At 46.5% G+C, this 12380-nt stretch overlaps 1 protein-coding gene across 4 annotated transcripts in view; it reads right to left on the reverse strand.

Moving 5' to 3' along the window:
- The window catches only part of TPCN1 (two pore segment channel 1), a 43291-nt gene that overhangs the window by 24768 nt on the left and 6143 nt on the right, over positions 1 to 12380 (reverse strand). Inside the window, exon 1 of one of the 4 annotated variants that reach the window (XM_005524409.3) lies at positions 873 to 1077. The exons of the other annotated variants lie outside the window; for them this stretch is intronic. Within the exon in view, the coding sequence (XP_005524466.2) occupies positions 873 to 963 (91 nt within the window). The 5' untranslated portion in view covers positions 964 to 1077. Of the gene's footprint in view, positions 1 to 872; positions 1078 to 12380 lie in introns of those variants that run through there. 4 annotated transcript variants of the gene reach the window in all.

A 12380-nucleotide genomic window follows, 5' to 3' on the forward strand; every position in this document is an offset into this window, starting at 1 on the left:
TTTAACTAAGAGATGACAGCCATATGCAAAAATCAGAAGCGTTATATTGCAAGCTCTAAAAAGTTCTTAAATCCTGTTATTTACAAAGCTTTTGCTGGGGATGTGTCTCAAAAAAGACAGACTCCCTCAAACTGCAGTCTGAGAGCAAAACCTTTTCATATTTGATGCTTAGCAGTTACAGGAGGAGCATACCTTCATCAGAACCTGGACTTTACGTTACAGAATATACAAAATTTAAGAGGATCAAAACACGCTGTGGCCAAACCAGCAAAGGTCTGGAGCATTAACCTAAACACCATCACACTGCACTCTGCCAAAAGATGCCAAAATCACCTTTAACCCTGAAGCAGCTCTTTTGCAAACATTAACCTCTCTGGGAAGGATTGACACTAGGAAAAGACACATCCCAGCAAAATCCCCAGGACAGGACCCTGCTCTGTGCTTCCCACAGAAGCTGAAAACAGAAGAGCTGTCCCAGCTCTGAGAACAAGGCTGCAAATACAAAACAGTGCTCAGAGATGCAAATCAGAACCGAAAAGCAGCTCTAGAAATCAAGATGCTTTCCTGCTGTCTACAGCAGGCACAGACAACAGAAAATGCACTGAAGTGTTCCGGTGGGGAGCTGCATTTTGTGGATCAGCTCCTTTCCCATCAGGTACCAGAAGGTTGATCTAGCATCCCCGAGGCAACAGCATCATCTGGGTCATAAATAATAATAAAAATAATAATAAATTTGAAGAGCAGCCCTCTGACTGAGTGCTTGGCAGCCCTCCAGCGAGCTAATTTCCTCAGCTGCTCCCAAGATAACAATGACACAGACTAATGCAAGCTCGGCTCCGCTCGTGCTGCACGACATCCCCGACGGCGTTTACCATCAGTATGGAGCTGAATGAGATAGGAGGATCTCTCCACAGGGCTCCCGGAATCCTCGAAGTAGATGGCAGGCAGCTCTCTCCACTGCATGGCAGCCGCTGGTGCTCGCACAGCCCCAGTTCCTCCCTCCCTGCCGAAAGCTGCTCCTCGATTTCGCAGCTTCCTCAAGGGAAAGCTCCGCACAAAAGAATCTGCTCTGCTGCCTGCAGAACTGAAGGGTTTCTCCCCTCCCCTCTGAGGAAGGTGGCTCAGACCTCAGTGAGATCCTTTCCCTGGCTGTTTCCGAGGGCGAGATTTTGGAAGGTTTGGCTGCAGGACGAGGAGCTGCCAGGCACAAGCGTGCTGGCGGAGCGGGGATCTGTGTGCTGCGCTCTCGTGTTTTGGCATTTAGCACAACTTGCTCACCAGCAAGCACGATGAGCTAACGGGAGAGGAGTCAAAGTGCTGAGCAGGCACAGCAAGGAATCTCCAGACAAAAAAAAAAAAAAAGAAAACAGGTATTTTGTGAAGTTCGCAGCGCAAGGGCCACGCCAGAGGATGCAAACTGAGCTGGTCACAGGTGGCAAAGCTTCTTCCTTCCTTACACTTGTGTAACTTATCCCAGTTGTTCCCTGAAAAGAGAGAGAGGGAGGGGAAAAAAAGAAAAGAGGGGAGGGAAAAAAAAAACCCCACAAAAAGGAAAAGCAAAACCAGCTGGCTGCTTACACAAGGCATCCGGAACGAGACTGCCGGGACTCCAGCATTTCCATTCAGTGCAGCCGAGCATGCTCCTGTGTAAATAGTTTCCATATGTCATCATTACAATAAAAAACAAAAAAAACAAGGAAGAAAGAGAAGGAGCATAAACTTTCCAGAGCCCAGACCTCTCCCTCTGCAAAACAAATTCCCTGCTTAGGGGAAGGAAAAACTCTCCATGGGCTGAGAGCAAACAAACTTTTCTCATTCAGAGGAGCTCATGCAGCCACGGGGGATCTCCAGGGCAGAGCTGAGGGGAATAAGGGACAGAAAACATCCACGGGAGGCTGGGATAAATCATCCTTCCCAGCCAGCTATTATATACCAAACTGAAGTCACTCTGGAATTCCGTGGTCTTTGGTGTCTGCACTTCTTTAAATAAATAGTAATTTTTTTTTAAATTCCAACAAACTAGTAACCTCCCACAAATTCAAAGAGTTATAAACCAACCCTACAGGGCAGCTCTTCCATTTGCCTTGGAGTTCCCCTCGTCTGGATCTCATTAGCCAGTTTGCCAGATGTTCTGCTTTCCAGATAGCACACATTTTTTATGGCCTTGCACTGAAACAGAGGTTCCCTAACTGGCTCACTGCCTGGCTCCCAAAGCCTTTACTCCACTTATCAGGACTTTCTCCTAAGTGGCTGAGGATGGTTTGGATGCTAGTTTCCATCCTGTCCAGATATTGCTATTTTAGCAAGTACACCTGTGATGACAGAACATCTGAAGGCAGAAGTGACTGAAATCAGCAAAAAATATCCTTATTCTGTCATTCATACTGCTCACACATCACGTGTGCAGTCAATGTAAGATGCAATATGTGAGTCTCTCCAGTGAGTTCCATGAATGAGTAACATTTCTCTTGACAGGCAAAAAGAAGAAATGCCAAGGACACAACTTCAGAGACAGGACACACCTTCATTCACGTGGCCTTGCAAGGTCCCTGATTCAGCAGAGGAAGGAAGAGGAAGGAAGGCATCACCTCCTGCAGCTGGGAAAGGTCAGACTGTCCAGGGCACGTGGTCTGGGCAGCTCCAGTCACCAGTGTGTTCAAGGCTGGATGGGGCTTGGAGCAACTTGTCCTGGTGGAATGTGTCTGTTCCTTCCAATCCAAAGCATTCTATGATTTCACCATTCTACCATTCAGTTGGAGCCATTTCTTTTCAGGCTGTGCATTCCTCACTGCCACAACCCCCTCCATTTCTCACACCCTCCATCTTCACTGGACCTGTAATTCCCAAACTCAGCCACACAGCCCAAACTTTTGGTTTAATACAAACGTAACCAGGCATCCCACAGCACTCAACATGAGCCCATGGAAGAAGGCAGATCCCAGCAGGATCTAAGGTTCTCTTGGTGCTCCTGGATCTCCTGAGCTCGCATCCAAGACCTGTCCCAGTGCAGGATCCCTGTGTTGGCAGAGGTTTCTGGCTCTCTCAGTGACATTGCTCCCTGAGGCTGTGCTGAGGATGGACAAGGAGAAGGAAAGCACTCCAGAAGCACTCCTCTCTCATGGAAAGTTCTCATCAGCTGAGCCACAGGGAACACTCATTACAGAAGGTGCAAATCCATAAAAAAACATGGAAACAAGCTAGATGCCCACCCTTCCCCAACACAATCTGTGCAGGCATCTTCAGTCCCAAGGCCAAGATTTTAGTCAAGTATTGGAGTTGTCCCAGCACCAATGATGGCGTTTTCCATTCCAAGGGCTCACAGGACACGCAGCTTCACCTCCAGAGGATTAATCTTCCCTCCCTCCTCCAAGGAGGCTGGTAAGAAACTGCTCCTTCCAAGCACTGAGGCACAAACACACATGAGCTCATCTCTTCAAGGCCAGGCTCACCTACCCGGGAGAAGAAAAGCTGGAAGCTGCCTGGAAAGCACAGCTGGTCTGGCACTTGGCCACACATCTCAGAGGTGAGCCAGCCAGCCAGGGAAATCACTGCCTGATTGCCAGTTCAGCACCGTGCCAACGGGAGCATCGCAGGACTGGTCTTCAGGGCCCAAAATGTCTTAGTGCCTGTCCTGTTTCAGGGGACAATGTGGCAAGGAATAGAACAGCCATGGGGAAGTCTAAACAATTTGCTGTCAGTTTGTTGCCTAGGAAAAAAAGGGCATCTCCAACAGAGAGCAGTGCCAAGCCCTTCTGCTACAAGAGAAATAATCTACTTCAGAATATTTCGAGCCAGCGTAACTGAGTCATGCTCCTCCTTGGAGACAACGGCACAGCAGAAACAAATGCAAAGGCCTCAGGGCTTACTGTATTCTCACAGCACTCACTTGCTGTGCAGCTCAACAAATAAAGTCATTTCAGTTTCCTATTTAACACAGGAAAGTTTCTTAAAAAAATACGGATGTTGCCACTTCCTGTTAAAAGGCAACTCAAGCCGACCGTCCTCGCCTTGACTCGAGGATGCAGCGAGTTCCTCCAGCACCAACACAAGCTCACATTGTGCCTTCATCACCACAGGGAGCTGAATCCTCGTGAAGGAGGAGCAGATGTCCCTCAGCATGGTAAGTCACATTTTATATATCATTGCCTCTTCTCAGTCGTGCTGCCGAGCTTCTTCTACGGAAGACAGCTTATGCCCAGCACTGTTTAATTAGGGGACCGCTGTATCCTTGCTAACATCTGCACTGCACACATGTAAAACCCCCGGTGCACAAGCTGAACACGATGCCAGAAGAGCTAAAGCATGGTAGGAAATGGTTTAGTCCCAGCAGAAACCTCAGCTCCATCCAGCTCCTGCTCTGAGTGAGGCAGAGCCAGTTAACTCTTTGCTCTGTGGCTCGGGAGAAGAGCCATGATGATCCACTTGGATATTCACTTCCTGCACCACCCTCCTGGGGACAGAGACATTTGTAAGGAAGAATAAAAAAAAAAAACATTAAATAAAATAAAGACTTCCAGGAAAATAAGGATGAGGATAATTTCACCCATCTACAGCAGCCAAGCTCAGTTGGTTGGAGATCCTCATCTGTGCAGTTCACTGCCTCGTCTCCCCAGGACACCTGCTCTCCTCTGATCTCATCCCTGAGTCACTCTGGCTTATTTTTTTTCCTCTTGAAATATTATGTGGGAAGTTTTGGCCAGGAACTGTTTGATCCTGGGACAACTTTCACTCCTGAATACATAGCAGCAAGAGGCAGAGGGGCAGAGCCCTCCTTTTTGGGGTGTTTGGGATCCATAATTAGGGGAACAAGACTTCAGCAGCTGAAGATGAACTGACAGATGCAAACCACCCCCAGTCTAAGCCCTGTTCCACAAAGCTGCCTCCTGACAGATGTGGGATTAAATGCTCCTGCATCTGAGAGTCCATGAAATGTCACAGGGAGACCTGGAACCAGGCACTCCTTCAATATCAAACTGTGAAACACAGGAGTTCCTGCTTCTTAACAGAGCTGCAAAGTCAAATCCAAAGCATTTTTATTCAGTAAAAGTCTCACAAAATGAAAGGTTGCATTAGGAAGCTGTAATTAAGAATCTCACCTGTGTCAAGCCAAATTGCTGGTGGTTTCATATCCTTTCTTTCTTATCTTAACAAATGAACCACAAAAAGGAGAAGCCAAAGCCACAACAGAAGGATCACCTACAACTCACATTATCCATCCTTTCAGCAGCCAATATGCTCCATAATCTCATCAGTCCGATCGTATCACGGCAACAAAGGCTTTACACACACTGAGATAAAATTATACCATAACTGGAATTAAATATCTGAGTCATTGAGGGGCTCTTAGGAACAACTAATGAATGGAAAAAACAATTGGAAATAGTTAAGCTTTTGCTGAACCGAACCAAAAGGGAAAAATAGAAGTGACAACTCTGCCTAAGGCAGAGAGAGAGGCCAGACGTGAAATACACACACACACACATTTCCAATTCATGATTTTTGAGGAAGTAAGGGAAAGAGACAATACCAGAGTCCCTCAGCTATAGCATTGCTTTAACATATCCTGTTACATGAAGGAATTTCCTCTTTTTGTTCCAAGAAGGGAAACCGGTATCTACTGCTTTAAACACATTAAAGATCTGCTTTGGCTTTGGTAACAGCACAATGTCAGCAGTTTAAGAGCACGTTCCTCATTCCAATTCTCCAAAGCAGAGCCTTTGGATTTCCCTGATGCAGTTTGGAAAGATGTTTGATTAAGCTGCAATCTGGCCTCTTTAACGAGAGCAGTGTGCTGCCAGGACTGACTGCCAGCTCCAGCCTCCAGCGGCTCTCCAGGGAAGTCACAAAGTTTGCAGCGGGAAGCAGAGAGGAAGCTCTTCCTTCCCTTTGGGAGAAACCAGGATTAATCTGGGTAACAAACTCCCAGCATGGCCAAAGCAGCACTAGAGTGAAGAAGGCAGTAATAAGGTATGTGCCTTACTGACCTTTTCTCCCTGAAGAAAGAGGGATAGCAGGAAAAATAAATTTAAACATAAATTTAAAAGTTAAGTAACAAAGTCTCAACATCTTAGCGTGACAGGCTGAGACCAATTACAGTTATTTGTTGTGGTGCAGCAATGATAAGGAGGTAATTAATTGTGTTTTGTAGTGTTAAAACATGACTCCACCACACCGATGCCTTTGAAATACAACACTGCCACATCTCCTCTGCCTTGTCCTTCAGACAGGCAAGAGAAGCTGCCAACTTCAGAGGAAGACAGAAGTAAAGGAGCAGGGAAAACCCCAGCCCCAGGTGCTGGAGAACTGCTCTCCATTAAGAAAAAAGGTTTCTGCACATTTGGTGGAAGCTACTGCTGGCAGGAACTGGAGGTTGCATTTAATGGCAGGAGAGGAAGGAAGGAGTTCAACCATTAATGTGACATCTGCTAAGCAGCTGATTTTCCTTCAACTGGGCCTTACTTCAAGTCCCTCACACAGAACCACATTTTCAGCAAATGGACAGCTTTGACTTCAAAAGTCTTCCACACACAGAAAGCAACATATCCTTTGAATCCAGATTTTAGAAGAGCTACTGCTGGTTTCCCAGTGTTTTGCCTGGAAATCTTGGCTGGCTGGCCTGCAACCTCCTGCCTGGTGCAAAACACCTTCACTGTCACAGCAATGTACAGACTGCCTCAGCTGCAGCCTTAGAAATCAAAAGTCATCTGCTGATTTTCAAATGCCAACCTTTAGAATCAGCTGTTTAATCTCTATTTACTGTGGGAATGGAAGAATAGGTCATACAATGACTGTGTCATCTGGCTTTTCAGCAAATATAGAATACATTCAGTATTTCTTGAGATTCCCTGTAGCACTATTGGAGTGTTAAACCCTGAACTCCTGACAGGCTGGAATCATTCAATATGCTTTTTTATTTCTCAAGTCCTTTAGAGCACCTTTAACTCTGCTGACCACATTTGTCTTCAGGATTTTCTTCCACTCCCAGGTGCTATTCCTTCATTTGATACATATTTATCTACGTATCTGTATATCTTTTGTGTTAGCCAGCCCAGGCATGCTGGTACTGTGACTTTTTGCTGCGTCTCCAACAGCTTTAAAGCTCCCATGAACATTTCTGTTCTCTATGCATTGAATGCAAACAATTTTGAATGTTTAAGTCTTCTCCTTTGCAACCACTAGAGATAAGGTCCTGCCACCAGCCTTGTATTTGAAAGGAAAGGGCTTTGACTTGGTCACTTCACCCCCCTGACCCAAAAGTCAAAATTTCCCTCAGCGCTCCCACTTCCAGGATTGATCACTTAGTCTTAATTTTACAGGCATTTCTTCATTTGGTTAACGAAGACCAGGAACATATTTGCACATTGCAGTGAAATCCACTTTGCTTTTGTGCCATAAACTTTCCCAGCTCTGTGGGGGACTGAAACCGCTCTCTGTCTGCAAAACAGTTATAGCTGGAATAAAACACAGGAATTCCCACGTGGCAATACAGAAACACACACGTTATGTGGGAAACACAAGTGTAGCTGAGATGTCCAGCCCCACAGAATCAGGGGGTTTAACACGGCTGTGCACAGAGATACATCCTAAATCTTCTTCCCCCACGCATAAGCAAGAGAAGAAAATCCTTTTGTTCCAAACAGACATCACCAGATCGTGATGGTAAAAGCAGCACAGGATGGAAAACCAGCACAGCATGATTCAAACCACATCAGTGTCCTCTTGCCACACTCAGGATCTGTCCCCAGGGCTGGGGGGCTGAACAGCAGCTCACCTCTGTGTCCCCCAGGTGAGGCACAGGTGCCCCAGCTTCCCGCGGAGCCGCTCACCAGATGGCCCGAACCCTAACGCTGCTCCTGCAGCTCCCCATAATCAAAGCAGCCATGTGGAAACCAGCCTTCTTCTCCACATGCAAGAAGCAATTATGTTAAAGACAGAGAGAGAGCCCTGCGAGGTCCAGATCAAAAGCCAGAGACACGGGAGGCAGGAGAAAAGACCGATCAAATTCGCCGCACTTTTCCCAGCTTAAGGATCAGAAATGGAGCGTTCTGGCTCATAAATTCTACTTCCAGCAAATTCAAGCCTAAATCCCCTGAAGGCAATAAGGAAAAGGCAATCAACAACAACTCTAACCACTTCACAGATGCTCCTGTTTAGTTTATACAGCACTTCTTACAGCATTGAAATGGGTAAAATGGGATTTCAACGCAGGGGGGCTGACGGCAGCAGGCAGGATTCCTCAGTGAAGATACCAAGGGCAAAGGAAGTTCTGAGAAGCATCATATTGGTTATGATGAGTGAACTCAGCGTGCTCAGCCTTTGCTCATTTTAATCTGCCAGTACGCAGGCTTGGCTAAACTGAGCATCCTGCATCTACAGTGCCTTAAAAATCCACAGGAACCACAAAATGAGGGGGGAAACGAACAAACTGATGCGTTCCCTGGGAAGCCATGAAAAAACTAATCGCTGTTTGTTTCCAACTGTTGTTCCGCTTCCTGAGCCAAATGTTTCCAAGTCAGCTGTGGTGGCTGAGGAGTGACCGGTTCCAGCCGGAAAGTTGTCAGTTTAAAATTGCAGCTCCAACACTTTCAAACTCCTGAACGTCTTTTATAATTCCAGGACCACCTGTTCAAAAACAGCAGAGCCCTCTGATGACACGGCACATGCCCTTAGCCCACATTTTCCAAAGACAGCAATCAGCTCAGGGGGGAAACACCTAAGAGTACCGTGTTCTTCTGCTCTCACCCCAAAAAGATGGGAGTTGTGCTGGAGAAGAGCCACACAAAGGGCAGGGACTCCTTCCCTCAAAGCATCAAGGTCATCACTCCCATCTTCAAGAAGGGAGTGTGGAGCTTCCAGACTCCTTGTCCCCCTCTGCAGCATCCCCTCTGGATTTACAGTGTGAGATGATCTCCATCCCCAGTGCTCCAGGAGATGACAAAGGAGAAAGAGCCATTTGACTCCAGGATAATGGAACAGTAACCCAAGTCTTCTCTACCTTGTAGACACAGCCACCAGCTCAGATTTGAACAGCATGGGGCATTCAAGACAAAAATCACTGGGATTTTTATTTTTTTATTTTTTTTTCGCTGCATGAAAGAGTCAACAGTGCAGAGATTCTGTTTGACAGAGCATCCTACTGTGAGACACAACGTGTGCTTTGTGCAAACCGCTCTCCTGCAGAGCTCAGAAAACAAGGGAGGCTTGGGAAAAATACCCACAATGACTGTAGCCCTCGATACCTCCTGGTACATTACTGTGCTGGGGGTTCTTCCTCTGCAGGCACCACAGTGAGAATGTCTCCACACAAATGCTTTTGAGTTTTGGACAGCACAGGGCTCTTTCTCGTGCAAGAAAGGCACCAGCTCTATCCAAGTATTTAAGCACAGCTTTAAAACCTGAATTCTCAGGACAAGTGAGATTCCAGAGGATGGTTCAGAGCAGAAACATATTTTTCACTATTTCTAACATCATAGCAAAAGATCCCAAACATCTTCTAAAATGCAGCATTTCCCTCCTTCCTCTGAGCTTACAGAGCTCATCACCCAGGGAAACGAATTGTACTGAAGGAGAAAACAATAATCTCCTTATGTTTTGGGTGTTCGTTTCCCTTTCCAAGTTTTTCACCCCTCACTCATCTCAGAGGCAGTTTTGCTTCGCTTTGCTTGCTTAAAACATTCATTTTAAGTCATCTAGGCCAGGAAAGGATTAGAGGAGCCCTGGCAGAAGTTGCAGAATGCAAGGCTGTTAGGTCAGAGAAATGAGACTTTCAGAGGCATAACCAACAATCCACCACAAAACTACCACTCATGCTTTGGAAAGAATTCCTCTCTATATAAACTTTAAGCAGGTGCAAATTAAAAAAAATGAATCATGCACAGCAATGCAAAACAGCAGCTCCTCATAACAAAGAAATGAAGCCTACCTGTCCACTCCCACCCCAGGTGTAATCAGCACTTCCCAGGTGAGATTTCGACCCACAGTGGCATTACCTGACTTACCCTAGTGCAAGGAGGAGCTGCTCCAGCAGCAGAACCAGACTGCTTCCCAAAATGAGATCCCAGTCCTGTGCTCTGGCCATGTTTCACCTCTAAAGGCAGCAGCAGAAGCGCTGCTGCTGGAACTAATTAAAGGCAAATTGGTAGAACTAGGGGCCATGACGTGAGAAAATATCCTGCACAGCATCCAAGAAAGCCACCAGATAATCCAAAAGGCTGTTTTAGAGTCTGGCTGTCAGAAATCTTGGAGTCTGCCAGGTCCAATGCAAGCAGTTGCTTGTCCCCTCATCCCCTTCATTCCTTCACCTTAATTAGCTACAGCATTTCATTCCCAGTGCCTCAGCCCAGCCAGCCTCTGAAACCCTTGCTTCCACACAAGGATCAAAACCTACAGATCCCAAAGGATTTATTAACACCAGGTGGCTGACATTTGAAATGCCTCTTTTCCTCCAAAGCCAGAATGCCTCCACAGCAGCTCAAGTGGTTCCACAAGAAGCAAGAGTTTCCTAAGAGTTTGTGTGGTTGCAGAATTTTCCCAAAGGTCTGGTGTTTATTCTCTGCTTCCTCTGCCCTTTAGGAATTGTTTTACACCTGGAAATCTAACCCATGGCAGGATGGTGGAACTGAAGTTTTGGGGGCCCTTTAACCCAAACCACTCTGGGATTATCTGAGATGATTCCATGACCAGAAGGGCTGAAGCTGTGGACTACATGGACAGACTTAACTCTCTCACTGCCAACACAAACGTGCTCAGATCCAACACAGAAGAGATTTCTTGTCACTTCAGGTTGCATTGGCTACCAAACACATCAAAATCTAGGTAATTCACATGCCTCAAAAAGAACATTAACTGCCTCCAAATCCCAGGCATCTACCTGGGGCTTAGTAAAGGATTCTTTTATTTTTTTTAAAGACAGGTTGGTGTCTACAACATCCATGAATGTTGTAATTAGACTCTGTTCAGAACCACCACCTGAGTCTCCACCAGCAAGTTACAAAAGGAACAGCTTTGCTGAAAGCCCCTTCCCACATTCCACCAGGGAGCTGTCCCAGTGCAAGGACAGAGGGTCCCTTCCAGCCCTCTGGGAACATCCACACACTGTTCTAGAGGCACAAACAACAAGGCTTTCCTTACCCACATCCCTCACCAAGCATGCCTGCAACAGCCCCTCCAACCTCACCAACACAGAAATCTCATTTTCTTCACACACCTCGGGCCACCTGCTCTTTCCCAGCAGTGCCAGGCATATATTCACCTTCCCAAATAATTCATCTTCCCAAAAGGTCAGGCTGGCTCTGGTTTTCCTGACAACTCACTTCTCAGGCAGCAGAAAGTGAGATTGCAAAGGCACCTCACTCAAAGTTATAACTTCCTATTTTCCAACAATCTTTCTAGAAAACACCACTCTTGGCTGTTGCAGTTGCTCCCCCACCTCCCTAATAATTAGTTTTTACCTCAATAGCAGATGCAGCTGCCTTCTTGTAAAAACCCAGAGTTGAAAGATGACTTTTTTCCCCCCTGCCATCACCCACTGTGTGGGAAAACAGACAATATCCCATTGTTCCGTGTACAACACTCCGAGCTGTACTTTCTGCTCTGAACACACTGAAACTCTACTTGAGGCTACAGCAATTTCCATGCAGGAGGCAAAGGAGAATCTCCTATCTGATCTAATACAGGATAAATCAATGTGCACTCATTTATTGTTTATAGCTCCCATCAGCTCAAGAAGAGACACTGTCCCAGAGTTTCAAGGCTATCCACACTGCCTTTGTGGATGGAAAACAGACACTGCACTTAGGGGATATTTCGAGAGCCTTGTTCAAACATTTCCCAGGAGTTCAGGAGGGATGGGAAACCACTAAACCCTGGCAGGTTCTCATCACTCTCAGGACAGGATTTTGGGAAAGGCCAGGCCAGGTTCACATCTCCCTTCTTGCCTTCTGTAGAAATACAGTTTCCTATTCGTCATTGCCCTCAGGCAGGGGCTGGGGAGCTTAACTGCAGTTTGTATGGAGATGCTCAGATAAGATGTGCTAGGGAAGGGCAGCATCACATTCCTTAGTGTGGATCCAGGTGATGCAAGAGCTTCTCCCTGTCTCCTTCAGCTGCTGAAGCTGCAAAGAAAAATTATCCAGCCCCTACACGGCGCAGCCAGAAAATCACCAGCACCACAGGGACCACATTTTTTCTGGATGTGGTCTGAATTCCTGTCAGTTTTGCAGGATTCTGACCCTTTGTGGTGGCTGCAGATGGGAGCTCCCTGGAAGCCCTGGGAGCATCCCAGCACAAGCCAAGCAAGGCAGAGTTTAATATTCCTCCCCATGCAAGTATTTTCTCTCATTAAATGCTTAAGAGCTGGAGGATTTGGGAGATTAATTTTT

This window comes from Pseudopodoces humilis, chromosome 20, assembly GCF_049639895.1.
Source record: "Pseudopodoces humilis isolate 2021_Gansu_Grassland_sample_001 chromosome 20, ASM4963989v1, whole genome shotgun sequence".
Taxonomy (NCBI): domain Eukaryota; kingdom Metazoa; phylum Chordata; class Aves; order Passeriformes; family Paridae; genus Pseudopodoces; species Pseudopodoces humilis.